The 13,153-nt window shown below is 48.5% G+C and overlaps 1 protein-coding gene across 3 annotated transcripts in view; it reads right to left on the bottom strand.

The window, feature by feature from the left end:
* The window catches only part of PAPLN (papilin, proteoglycan like sulfated glycoprotein), a 50,220-nt gene that overhangs the window by 9,507 nt on the left and 27,560 nt on the right, over positions 1 to 13,153 (bottom strand). For all 3 annotated transcript variants that reach the window (XM_064424467.1, XM_064424468.1, XM_064424469.1), the window contains exons 12-21: positions 10,352 to 10,559; positions 8,481 to 8,657; positions 7,039 to 7,195; positions 6,315 to 6,401; positions 5,512 to 5,800; positions 5,268 to 5,385; positions 4,430 to 4,559; positions 2,586 to 3,219; positions 1,684 to 1,821; positions 190 to 314 (exon numbers count right to left, since the gene is read on the bottom strand). In XM_064424467.1, the coding sequence (XP_064280537.1) occupies positions 190 to 314; positions 1,684 to 1,821; positions 2,586 to 3,219; positions 4,430 to 4,559; positions 5,268 to 5,385; positions 5,512 to 5,800; positions 6,315 to 6,401; positions 7,039 to 7,195; positions 8,481 to 8,657; positions 10,352 to 10,559 (2,063 nt within the window). The remainder of the gene's footprint in view (positions 1 to 189; positions 315 to 1,683; positions 1,822 to 2,585; positions 3,220 to 4,429; positions 4,560 to 5,267; positions 5,386 to 5,511; positions 5,801 to 6,314; positions 6,402 to 7,038; positions 7,196 to 8,480; positions 8,658 to 10,351; positions 10,560 to 13,153) is intronic.

Raw genomic sequence — 13,153 nt, 5'->3', positions numbered from 1 at the left:
AGGGGAGAAAGTATTTTAGGGCTAAGGCTTTATTATGAGGTAACACCAAAAGAGACCCTGCTCCTCCACACTCCCTCTTGGCAGCAGAGGAAGTTTCCTCCCGCAGCTGGCTTTACTGAGCCTGTGCTCAGTCACCATTAATGAGGAACCCTGAGCTACCTCTCTGGTCCCGAGGAGAAGACAATTCACCTGTGATCTGCAGCTGAATCTGTCGGCTCTCTGTCCTCCCGTCAGAAGTGAGGCACGTGTAGGTGCCAGCGTCCTCGGGCTTGACGTGGCTGATCACCAGGGAGCTGTCAGACTGGTAGGTGTGCCTGCAACACGTGGGGAGCACTGCCTGCCCTGGCACCCACAGCAACCCGCCAGGGCACAGCGGCCAGCCCAGGCTGATGTTATACAAACCATCCCCATGTAGTGCCCTCCCTGGCCCAGAAAAAAACAAAACCCAGCTGACCACAGGCAGGTCACAGGCAGGGGGAAAAACTGCAGCAGAAAGGAGGTCAGTAACAAAGAGGAAAACTGAGATGGAAAACAGGGAACTGCTTTCAGTAACTCTCTCCCATAAGGAGGAAAACTGCCCTTCCAGACGGGAGCTTGAGTCCCAGCAGTCAACTGCAAACAGAAAAGCATAACTGGGCTTTTCTTAACTGCAATTTTCATAACGCAAGAGGACTGACTGGCTCCAGACAGACTTGCTGGAAACAGACTTCCCAGGAAAAACAGGTTTTAAAAGTAGTTTAAAAAACAACTGTGCCAGAGATTTTCAGCCAGAGGAACTCTGGGTTATTAGGCTGCAAGTTTCACACCCAACTACTGGCTCTGTGCTGCCCCAAGATGAACCCAAGAGAAGCAATATTTTTCTGCATTGCTACCCACATCATCTTCCACCAGTGTTATGGGACAGCACTTGCTCTGCCCCATAACTCTAGCCAACACCTCATTACTGGTGCAGACTCTACCTGTTTCTGCTATGCACAGAGCAGGTGGACAGTAGATGAATATGAGGGCTTTATTTCTTTAAAAAAAGAAAGTGTACTGGTTGTGGCTGGTATAGTGTTAATTTTCTTCACAGTAGCTGGTATGTGGCTGTGTTTTGGATTTGTGCTGAAAACAGAGTTGATGTTTTCACTACTGCTGAGAAGTGTTTACACCAAATCAAGGCCTTTTCTGCTTCTCACCCCACTGCCACTGGGCTGCAGGTGCTCAAGAAGCTGGGAGGAGACACAGCTGGGACAGCTGACCCTGACAGACCACAGGGATATTCCATACCATATGGCATCATGCTCAGCATGTAAAGCTGGGGAAAGGAGGAGGAGCCGGGGGGAGCTCGGAGTGATGGCGTTTGTCTTCCCAAGTCACTGTTATGTGTGATGGGGCCCTGCTTTTCTGGAGACAGCTGAACACCTGCCTGCCTGTGAGAATTGATGAATGAATCCCTTGTTTTCCTTTGCTTGCACACACGGCTTTTGTTTTATCTTTTAAACTGTCTTTATCTCAGTCCATGGATTTTCTCAGTTTTACCCTTCTGATTCTCTCTCCCATCCCACCAGGGGTGAGTGAGCAGCTCTGTGGGGCTGAGTTGCCAGCTGGGGTGAAACCATGACAGCCCTTTTTGGACTGCATATTTGGCACTCTGCCCAGCAAGGAGCCCATCTGCTCTACCATGAAGGGATCTGAGCTCACCTGTCAGAGGAGACCGGTCGGCTGTTCTTCATCCACTCCACTCTGGAGAGAGGGGACACGCCTGTCTTGCAGACCAGCTGGATGTTTTGTCCCACAACTGCTGTCACAAGAGGGGGCTTGCCTTCCTCCAGGATTGTTCTGAAAGAAAAAGTGATTCCATTGGCACTTCTGCTGCCCTCCTCTGTGTCCTTTCATGTGACTCTGGATGAGTTACAACCACAAGGCAAAGCAGGACCAGCTGCCCATTCAGCTTTGAGCAGATGCACTGGGCAACATGGGGAGCCCTTTCCTATAGAGGAAAAGCTGCTCTGGACAGAGTGAATGCTACAATATCTCCTGGAAGAAAGCCCTGTAACCCATCTCTTCTGAAGGAACAAGGTACAGCTCAGAAGACAGACAGATCCAGTGCAGATATGTTTAGATCTAGCTCTACACACTCTTGATTTTCAGGGTAACACTGTCTGGATCTTGACCCAAAGTCTGCATCTTAAAAGTCTTCCCTAGAACAACCCACTGCTGCTCCATGCAGTCTGAGATAAAGGCTCTGAAGTCAGAGTGTCAGCTAAATTTGTTGGTCAGAACAAGAACACCTATGGATTCTCATTTACAGTGTAAGAAGGCCTCCCAGACAGAGACCCCAGGATTCTGCAGTCTTTTCACACATGATACTTCAGTGCTGTCAGAGACCAGGGAGTGTGTGAAAAAAGAGACAGCAGATAATGCCAGGGCCTGAATGCCAGTGACTTGATTTACCACGGGGCCACATGCGTAGCTAATCCATCACGTGGTATCCCCAGTTAGCTAGTCCCAGCTGAGGCAACATTTTCACTCCAGAGAAAGCTGCACTTATGCTTCATAATGAGCAGGCAGAACAGGGGGGAGGGGTGGGTGGAAGTCATCACCTGTGCAGAGCCTGTGCTGGGAACAAGTCTGCAGACTCCTGGTGCCCAAATCCCTCTGTCACAGAAACATCTGCTCCGAAAGCTTCACGCCACTGCTTGCCTTCCCGGGGCAGCACCTGCTGGCCACTGCTGCTCTGCCTGTCCGAGGGCCCAGGCATGGCTGTTTCCCAGGAGGGCAGCTGGCCCACGCTGTCCAGTCTGCTTCTCTGGCTCTGGCTCTCCAGCACACCAGTACTTGGCAAGGCCTCTGGCAGCATGTCCCTCCTCCAGCTGTGGCTGTCTTGCTTGGGGAGTGGAGCCCCAAAGGTTCTTCCTTCTTGGCTGTGACTTGTGGTCTCTCTTGTGGGTGATTTATGCTGACCCTGAGCACGTCCTGCATGAGAACTGGAGCCAGTCTGCTGGTGTTGCAGTGCTTCTGTGCCAGGAGAGGGCTGGAGTTCCAGATGACTGACCCCCACAGAGCTGTGGCACACTCTCATGCACTCCTCCTCTGAGGCAAAGCTGTTTTTGTTCCCGTGACAGCCGCCATACCAAAACCGGTTGCACTTGCCAACAACCCCCACAAAGTACCAGCGAGTGGTCCAGTTGGTGCAGGGGCCGTGGGCACTGGGCAGCAGGCACATGACAGGGTACGCTACCAAAAGGAGTGGAACAGAGGGAGATGTGAGGGTCACAAAGCACAAAGGTCCAGGGGCTTCAAGCCACCTACCTAGATGATTTATCTGATGGCCCTGTGGCAAAGGGCAGGTGGGAAAGTAGGACACCTGGGTGTCCTTCAAAGCTGTGCTTTGAAACTGAGAAACTGCTCACATGTTTCTTTTTGCCTCAGTTTTGCCTCTGATGGAAGAACCATCATCAGAGACATTTCTGAATCTACATACTAGACAGATGCTTTACAGCCTTGCTTGGAGAATTCTGCAACTGCAAAGCAGGCTCTGGGGCTTCCTCTCCTGCCAGGGACCGATGGCTGCCATTTGCACAAAGCAAGTGGCTTAGACCCAGCTGTGAAAAAGACTCATGCATAACAGAATACTCCTGCACACTGATATAAAGAGGAGCATAACCCAAGGTATCTAGAAACCCGGAGTCACGGTTATCACAGTCACAAGCTGACAAACACTGGATGCAGGGCTCTGGCTGCAAGGTGCTTTGTCAAGCTGTGGCTCAGCTGAGAGGATCCAGAAAATTCCCCTTCCCCAAGGCTGCACCACAGGGATGGCCACCAAGAAATCTCTGTGCTGCAGCAGGAGGGCAAGGCCCTGCAGCAGCAATGTGCCTGCAGAGGGTACAGCTGGGAACTAAAGGAGCAGAGATGCTTTTGCCCAGCAGCCCTTGTGTCCTCATAGCACAGCAGGCACTGGATTGAAATTTGCTGGCTCAGGGCATCCATGCAGCCCTGAGCAACCCCTCCTTCCCCATGTAGTTCTCATTCCTCCCCGGTCCACAGGCTATCTGAAGACTGAGCACTGTCCTGATTCCACATGAGATTCCTACTCCTTAACTTGGTATTTTATTCAGAGCACGCCAGGCTGCATCAAAGTGACTTTTCAGGGACAAACAACTCCTGAGTAGTCCTACAGACTGACAGAGATCACACAAACACACTTCTGCCAACTATCAGCAGAGGACAACAAGAACTTTTGCGGCAGCTGGCAGAGCTGAATCCCCAGGCTGCTTTTCTACACTCCCTCCAAGTTTCTGTTGCCCCAACCACCAGGTAGAAATTCTCTTCAGAGAGATTATTTACTACATTTTACAGAGGGTAGAACCTCTACACAGGAAACTTCTATATGCTACTGGACTCTTGTTGTATTTCTAAACCAATAAGCCAAAGCATCACTTACGGTAGTTGGGCCTATTGAGACATCCTTCCCCTCGAGGACCTTTGGCTGAGGCGACGTTGTCAAAACAGCAGCCGTACATGGAGCCACGGCACTCGCCCGAGGGGTGCTGCTGGGACAAGGCTTGGCTTGCCTTGGAGACAGGAATGGAAAGCCAAGAGTTATCCTCACACATGAGGACAGCAGCACATGCAAGGCACCATGTGCAAGCTGTCAGCTGCACACAGCCAGCTGTTAGAGGCACCACTGTTCGCTTGTTTGCCTCCTAGAGGCTTTTGTCCTGGGAAGGGGTGGGAAACCTGGCTGTCAGCCATGGAACTGTGCCTGCACCTCTCTGCAAGGCACACCTAAGCAGCCCACCAGCAGACCAGTTCTCATTGCTGCCACCAACAAGCACCCCAACCTATGGGAGGGATCACCTCCCCACCTTGAATTAATCTGCAGAGTTGACAAACAAAAGCAATTAATAGAAGCCAAGCTTTTCCCTTTGGTTTTTGTTTTTTTTCTCTTTTTCCCTAGAAACTGGATAGCAATCTTCTGTCCAACAGAAATTTGATTACTCAGGATTATTCAATCAGGTCTACACAGGATGGCCTTCTACTTTTCAGACATCTCCCCACCACCTGCTCTGTGCCCTGCTTGTAGAGGATTGCAGGTGAATGCTCCAGACTGAGCAGGAACAAGGTGGGCCAGAGAGCTTGATGCCATGCCTCGAGTATTGGTTCCTCAGCAATACTGGCGGAGATGAAGCCCAATGGAATCCACAATGTGAGTCAGCAGGATAAAATCTGTATCTTCACATCTGATCGACTCCTAAAATGCAAAGAGCTTTTGCACTTACTGCTGGAGTGGTTGCAGTGGGATGATTTTGTCTCATTCGAATGTCATGGTAATATTGTGGGCATCCAATGTTGTTTGGACCCTGGGCAGCCGATACTCCATCGGGGCAGCAGCCATACCTACAGACAGAAGGGCTTCAGTAACACCTGACCTGCTCGGTCAACAGGCATGGGCTACAAGATTCAGGAAGGGCATTGCCAGGAAAGGCAATGCCTCCCTGCTCAGGCCTATCTACTTCCAGCTACCTGTTTTGGTGGCAGGTGCTGAAAGGGCAGCCTCTCCCCCAAGGGCCCAACGCCAGAGTGTGCCCATCTGGACAGCAGCCATGTGGGCTCTGGTGACAGTCCTGGGAGCCTGTCCCTGCAGGGGGGTCCTGAGAGAAGCTGAGCCGATGGGATCCTGGGGAGCGGGACTGTGGCTCCCAATGGACAGCAAACAAGTTGATGTCGTGATCTTTGGTGGATGGAATGTGCCGATTCCCTGAGGCACTATGGATCATGGTGTTCCCAGGGAGCATTCTTCCATCATCAGAATCTAGGGAGACAACTCAAGGTATGCAGGTGAGCATGAAAATCTGGCCAGCTTTCCTCCTCTCTGCTCTCTTTCACCTGCCCAAGGCTACCTGGCAGGATTTTCTGCATCACATCTAGGGGTGTCTTCTGGCCCATCCTTCCTCATCTGGCTGAGGTACTTTGCTCATTGCCTTGACCATTCTTCCTGCTGTCCCATGAGAAACCACATTGCTGTGCTCCCTTCACATCATCTTGTTCCTATGATCTGCTTTGGGCATCATTTCTTCCAGCCAGCACTTAGGTCATGCTGGTAGAACCTGGGATCCATATCCTGTACAGAATCTTCTACATGGATAGATTCAAATACTGCTCACTGTTGGTGTAAAAGAATCTACATTTTGTCCCTGGCTCCTTCAGTTTCTAGGAACCCATGAAAAAAAATGAGAGAAACAAAGAATAGAATGACCCCTCTCCCTACCACAGCCTATTCCAAGTATCCCATCATCAAACCCCAAATTAAAAAAATTCTTCCAAACCTGGGGTAGGGCTCTTTGGGTTGTAACGGGTCAGCAAGGACTGGCGAGTGACATTGTATCCCATAGTGTCCTGCATGCTGGGAACCTCTGCAAAGAGACACGTACACAAAATGGGTGCAGTTAGTCTAGCACTGTGCTCTAAGAATTGCAAATACATCCAGCAGTCAGCAGGAGATAAAAGTTGATGAAAATGTTCTTGTTCCTCTTGTGCAATAGCTGCTGAGCAGCAATTGGATTCAATTGGATTGTCAGGACAAGTGACCTAAAACGGGCAGGCAGAAAAAGTCAGCGTTGCAGCTCTGACATGGAGAATAGACACAGACAAGAAGCAAAACGTTCTGAAAAGTTGTGACTCCTTTAGAGCCAGTCCACAGAGGGATGAGAGGTGGCTACAGGTTGTTGCTACTGAGCCTGCCCAAGTTACCATCCTTCTGGACTGGGATGCCTGGGGTCAGTCTGCAGCTCACACACACTGGATATAGCACACAGAATACTGGATTCAAAATGGACACAAAACAATGTTGTTCCCAAGCCTGTTGCATACACTTCAAACAGCACAGGTACTGGGACTCTGAAGATGCTTTGTGCACGTAACCTTGGCAAACTCACAGGATGGAGACAGGCAGGCAAAAAGCTGAGAACATAAGCTGGTGCAGAGCTGGAAATTTCTACTCCTAAGCAAAAGCGTGTTGGGAAAAGCTGGGTGTGCAATAATACCACTCACGCTGTGGCAGGTAGCAGGGCTGTGTGTTGCAGCTACCCAGGGTGGCTGGTTTCTGTGGCTGGGTGGCTTTGCATGTCTCAGGACTGTAGACTTTGGAGTCGCCGTCAGCACAGATGACCTGGCGTGTCCGGATGCCTGAATCGCAGCTCTTGGAGCACTTGGGCACAGAGACAAGGCACTGAGCAGGCAGCAAAGGCTGAATGCAGAAACCCCACAGAGCAGAAGTGGGGAACAGCTGCATGATTAGCTACAGGCTGAGCACAGCTTCCTCCACCAAGACAAAGCAAATAATATTTCAGCTGGAAATCATCTGAACAATTAGAAAACCATACTTTAAACCATTGTACCAGATGTTCCACCCAGCCCTGAAGCATTAGGCTCTGTGCCACACTCAGCCTGTAACATCCAGATGAGCTGCTGTTACCCACAGTGGTGTGTCAGGGAGCTGGAGAGACTAATTCAGCCTGAAGGCATAAAGGCACCTCAATTCTCTGGGGATCCACCAGCTGTGGGTGGGTCAGGTTGCATTCAAGAGCAACAAATTACAACTGGAAAGCAAATGAGTGGCTTTCTTGTAAGCAGCTAACTAGAGTTTGCCTTACTGGAAGCTGTGGATGAGAGGGACCAGTGGCTCAGAGGAGGGGATAGCATGAGGTGTCTGTGCAACCCACATGGCTCATAGCAAGATCTATAAACATTTGGAGAGTATTTCCCTATAATTAGAGAGGCAGATAGGAGACCTTCTGATAACATAAAATCAGGAGAAAGATCAGATTCAGATATGAAACTTCTTCAGCTGTAACTAAAACTTGACCCACATCTCATGAAGAAGCATATGTAACATGTTTTAGCCCAGAACGAGCTGGTCTGGCTAGCAGAGAAGAGAAAAAGTGTGTTTGGAAGTCACCTGATGCATGTGATCTACCCATATCTCTACCCCCTGATACTTTTCCCAGGTTGAAGACAGTCTGGCTTCCACCACAAAGACAGGATTAATCCATCTGAAGCACAGTTTATCTGAATAATCACAAAAATGTACTTTAAAGCATATCACCAAGTGCAATGACCAGTTCTGAAGCCTACAGCTCTGAGCCAATCTTGGGCTGAGAGCTGTTCTGCTGATCAGATGGAGCAAAGAATTGAGAATAAGGAGCAAGAATGGATTGTTTCAGCTTATTGGCTGCATTTTGCCACTGTCACTGAAACTATAATCTCCCTTCAGAAGGATTTATTTTTGTAGCAGCTGCACACAAAGCAGGCATCAGATTAACTGGAGCATTACTAGTGCCAGTTACAACACAACTGTGAGCCAAGGGACTGGTAATGAAGCAGTCCTTGCTCCCAGCTTCAGCCAATGTGCAGACTGCACAGATCAAAGCTTGTTTGTGAGGAGCACAGCAATACAATCAGTAATTTTGGAGCCATGACAGCGAGGTGCTCACCAGACCCCAGTCTCCAACGTGCCAGCCGATTTCCTGGATGCAGTTCTCCTTAAGGCAGGGCTGGGTGGCCGATGGCTTTGGCTCCATTAGACAAGCGAAGTCCTGAGCCTGGGAGCCCTGCTGTGTCCTGCAGGTGACAGTCCGGGTCTGCACTCCTTCCCCACAGCTGGCTGAGCACTGCAGAAAGGGGCCCAGCAATTACAAAGAAGCACCTGGTTTCCTCTTGCAGTTCCAGGCTGGGCTCCCTATCACTAGAGCAGAGCACCATTTTGAGACTGCCTGAAACAGCCAGCTATCATTAAAATAATTTTCTGGGGTGGGAGTTGGCAGAGTAGCTGTTTATGCTGTAGAGGAGACAATAAGGCATGGGAGCATGGGATAGGGTCTTGAAGATCTGGAGTTCACTGAATTATTTTGGCCTATTCATATACTTACTCTTGATGTCTCCCCGAAGGAGATGTGGAGGATGAATTTAGAAAAATATCAGAAAAATGCCAGACACTGCAAAATACATTGAGACCAAAATATGGTAGAAAATATCTGTAAACTCATGTTATTTGCATCTAATTAAAATCTATTTAGATGAAGAATTTTAGGGAAAGTAAAAGGTTAGGTTCTTATATTGCTCATATCTTTTGTTTGAAGACCTTGTGCTCTATTTTTACAGCGTGGAGCTGTGACAACTTCTATACCAGTAACTAGTTTGTGACATTTCCAACGCCCTCTTAAATTCACAGTGGTGTTTCCTGGAATCCAACCTACTTCTACATGAATTACCAAAGTGTCTTACGGAGAGCATTAACTTGGGGACAGTCTGAATCACTTCAGATGAGCTTCCCAGCTGAGCTTCAGCCATTCATTTACCAGAGTAACCTTTTAACTCAGAGTGCACAGGTGCTTCTGAGAACACTGGAATTAATTACTCAGGCATCATTTTGTAAGAACATGACCCTTGGTGCCTTCCCCAGACAGCACTCTTACTCCACAACCCCAAAGCTCACACCTCACATCTCACAAGGTAGGGGGAAGGAGGGGGTGGAAGGACTTTCCAGTCTCAGTGATCATGCCTCAAAGTTGCATTTTGTGCTGTTGCACAACTCAGACAGGCTAAGCGCAACCACAAGATTGCAAATCAAGTGTTGCAAGCATGCACGTACTTCTTCTAATAGAGGAAAATTCACTTGTACTTTAGGGACTGAGTAGACATGCTCTTTACTTTCTAAGCCCTTGGAATGTAAGATGCCTTCTAAAAGCTGTCTGGCTGAATTGAGTGTGCACATTTTAAGCAGCTTGCACTCCTGCAGATATAAATGCACACAAGCATAAAAAATGCACCACATGGCTGTGTTTGGAGAAGCCCTGTACAGACACACAGCAAACAGCAGGTCACCAGTATTTCAAGAGTTTTGCTGTCCTGGCAGCAAAATACACGGAAATAACTAGCACAGGCAGAAGTCATGAGCTCCTGTTTCACAGAGGAGGGTGTCCTGTTGCCCATCCTCAGCTGATGGACAGAAGCTCTCCTGCTGGTGCTCCGCTTTCACCAGGCCTGGCTCAGAAACCAAGCCAGTGCCACGTGGGGGGGGGGGTGGGGCTGATAAAAACACAGATGTGGAGAAAGGATTGGCAGACCAGAGCAGAGAGAACATGCAATGAGAAGAGCAGAGGTGCAGGGACATGCACAGTTTTGAGGAACAGGAGGAGTTTTGAGTTCATAGGAGGGCATTGGAGGACTGCAGGGAGAAGTTGTACACCTCTGCACGCCACCTATCCAGGGACACACGCTTTTTGTAGTCCCAGAAGAGGGACTTCCTCCCTAAGCTTTGGCAGAGCCTGCTCCAGGAGGCCGTTAGCTGCCCAGGGGCACTGACCTCAGACCAGGGCCCTGTGCTCCAGGTGGCACACTGCCGGACGTTGCAGGGCTGGCTGCGGCGCGGCTGCTGGCCGAAGGCCATGCACTCGGCGTCGTCCACCACGCCCTGCGCGCTCTGGCCGTCAAACGCCACGCAGTACACCGAGCGGCTCTGGGTGCCCCCGCCGCAGGTGGCTGAGCAGGACCCCCACTCTCCTGTTTTCCACCTGCAGGTCACAGAATCAAGTACAAAAAAAAAAAAAAAAAAGTAAGCCCAGCCAAACTGCCCGGAGGAAGAGAGGAGTCAGTGCCACATCCCTGTAGAAATCAAACAGGGACGATGTCCCTTTGCAGAATAGAATCAGAGGCGAGTTCCCACTTGACCAAGCGTGCCCAGCTTAATTGGCAATGCAGAGCATTAGTCCTACTCCAGAGACATCTCTCCAGCTACAAAACACTTTTTTCTCTGAAAATGCAGAGCTCCCCAGAAGGGGAAAATCTCTCTTCATGGCTTTTGGTCTCCTGATGTCTGCAAAAATGTCATGCCTGGAATAGAACATCAAAAAAAAAGGAAAGAAAAATCTCAAAAAAACCAATCCAGATCAGCTAAAAGAAAAGCTACCACTAAAGTCTAATCCACACATTACACTCTAGACATTATCAGAAACAATAAAACCAAGCCAAGTCCTCACTCTGCCCGCAAACCATGCCAGACACTCTCAGAAGTGCTTAACTTTTCACTGACGGCCAGTAGAAAGCTGGTTTATTCCTCCCATCAGTCAAATTCTCTAACTGCAGCACACATGCAAAAAGCCCACAAAAATGTAAATAAATTTTTTCCTGTCTTTGGTTGCTAAAGCTGCTGCAGAAATTATACACCCTTGCTAACAAGGAGAATGTGCCCACAAAACAATCTGTCTAGATACTAAAATCTCTGTGCATGGCCACCCCAGCTTCTCAGAGCTAGCTGGGTAGCTTGAACCACACCTTGCATGGCCTGGCTTCATGGACAATATGATGTTTCATCCCCAAATCCAGCATGCAGTGTAGTCCAAAGGCACTGGTTGTGGAGGGGGAGCATCCTGGTGATCTGCTTGCCATCTGATATGTTCCCCTGCAGCCAGGTAAGGCCCAGCCAGGGAATGAAAACAGTTCATGTTTTCTCCCCCAGCATTCCAGCTACTTCCCTAGCATGACTCTTGCCACCCCTTAACCAAGTTTCAGCCAGCCAATTCACATTCACATCCTAGCAGGATTCCACAGTAGACTCTACCATGGTCAGCTCCTAAGAGCACCCTTCTTTGTTGCTAAAGATGCCCATGTCAACCCAAAACTGAATGGCCTTCACTATAAAATCTTTCCTTTGGAAAGGGAACAAATACATTCAGTGGAAGCCATTTAAAATGGTGTGGTTGCAGGGCTTTATAACAAAGTATTAATCAAGTTTTTTCAAAAGCTCCAATGGAAATAACTCCCCCCCCCCATACTGTATTCTGCCTCCTGTAAAGCAAATGTATGGTTTTGGAAAGGCTGTATTAACCAGATGGGATCACTTACAGCTTCCTTCAATTGCAAATTAAGATTTCTCTGACCCTTGTTTCATTTCCTTTGTAAGACAAGGCCAATCCCAAGACTGGAACCCTCATCAGAGGGCAAAAATTGCCAGTCCTAAGCTATCAGCAGCTTGCTGGGGGACAACTCTTTTGCTTTTGATACTTTTAACTTCTCATACCTTAGTGTACATTATTGTATCTCTCACATCCTTGTACTCATCACATCTTACATGCTCTTTTCTGCCTGCTATACGGCCCATGCCAAAAAAGAAGAGCTTTTAAGAAACTCTGTCTTTCTCTATGCTGTGCTGGCCAATATTACAATTGCCCAAATGATCATTCTCTCTTTTCCTTTATGTTCTTTTCTTTATCTTGATAAGTAAATTTAAAAAAAAATCTTCCAGAACTTCTTTACCCTGATTCCAGAGAAAACATGAGAATAAGCAGCCAGAAGCTATGAAGAAACCATCCCTTTCTCAGTCTCCTAAGAATCAAGTTACCAGAGGCATGTGCAGACACCTAAGCAAAGCTGCCAGCCAGCACCCTCCACCACCATTTTCACTGGCAAGCATCAAAAGCAAAGCAACAGGCACTTCTACCACCAGTGCCAAAGAGGAAAGTCCCCACAGATTTCAATTAGCAACTAGGTAGATAGCAGAAGAGAGCAGCTGCCTTCCTGTGCTTTCTGTAACTTCCTTCTGCTTGTTACCTCTTCATCTGAGAGCTCCGTGCGCCGCTGTGACTCCAGGCTTGCGGCAGGTAGATGTAAGAAGTCCTTTATACACAGAACAAAGGTTTTAAAGAACTTAAAACAAGTAGCTACAGGCTAACATGTATTCAGAAATGCTCCCGGGTGACCTCTCATGCACATGAGTGCTCTCAGAGGCCTCCACTGGTACACAGATATGCAGTTAATGCTCATGTCACAGCTCTGGATGCCCAGTAAGAGCCAAGTGAAGCCAGCTGTAAGGAACAAGTTGAAATGGCTGGGTGAAGGGGTTTGAAAATGCTGGAGAATGAAGAGACGCCAGGATTCATCGCTTTCTAAGGGAACAGACACTGGGAATGCAGAAATGACATAAAATGACACCAGCTCAGACTTTCTACTCTGGAGGCTCTAGCTCAAGAGAAGAAAAAACAGAGAATCTCTTTCATATCTCCTACATGGGCTAGACAACTGTTTTCCACAATACTGTTTTGGAAGGCAAATTTAATTGGTCTATAAAATGAACACAGGAAGTGTTAAGCTCTTTTCTTGTGCACATAGA

This window comes from Passer domesticus, chromosome 6, assembly GCF_036417665.1.
Source record: "Passer domesticus isolate bPasDom1 chromosome 6, bPasDom1.hap1, whole genome shotgun sequence".
NCBI lineage: Eukaryota > Metazoa > Chordata > Aves > Passeriformes > Passeridae > Passer > Passer domesticus.
The sequence above is the reverse complement of the archived record's forward strand: the minus strand, read 5'-3'. Positions and strand labels throughout refer to the sequence as shown.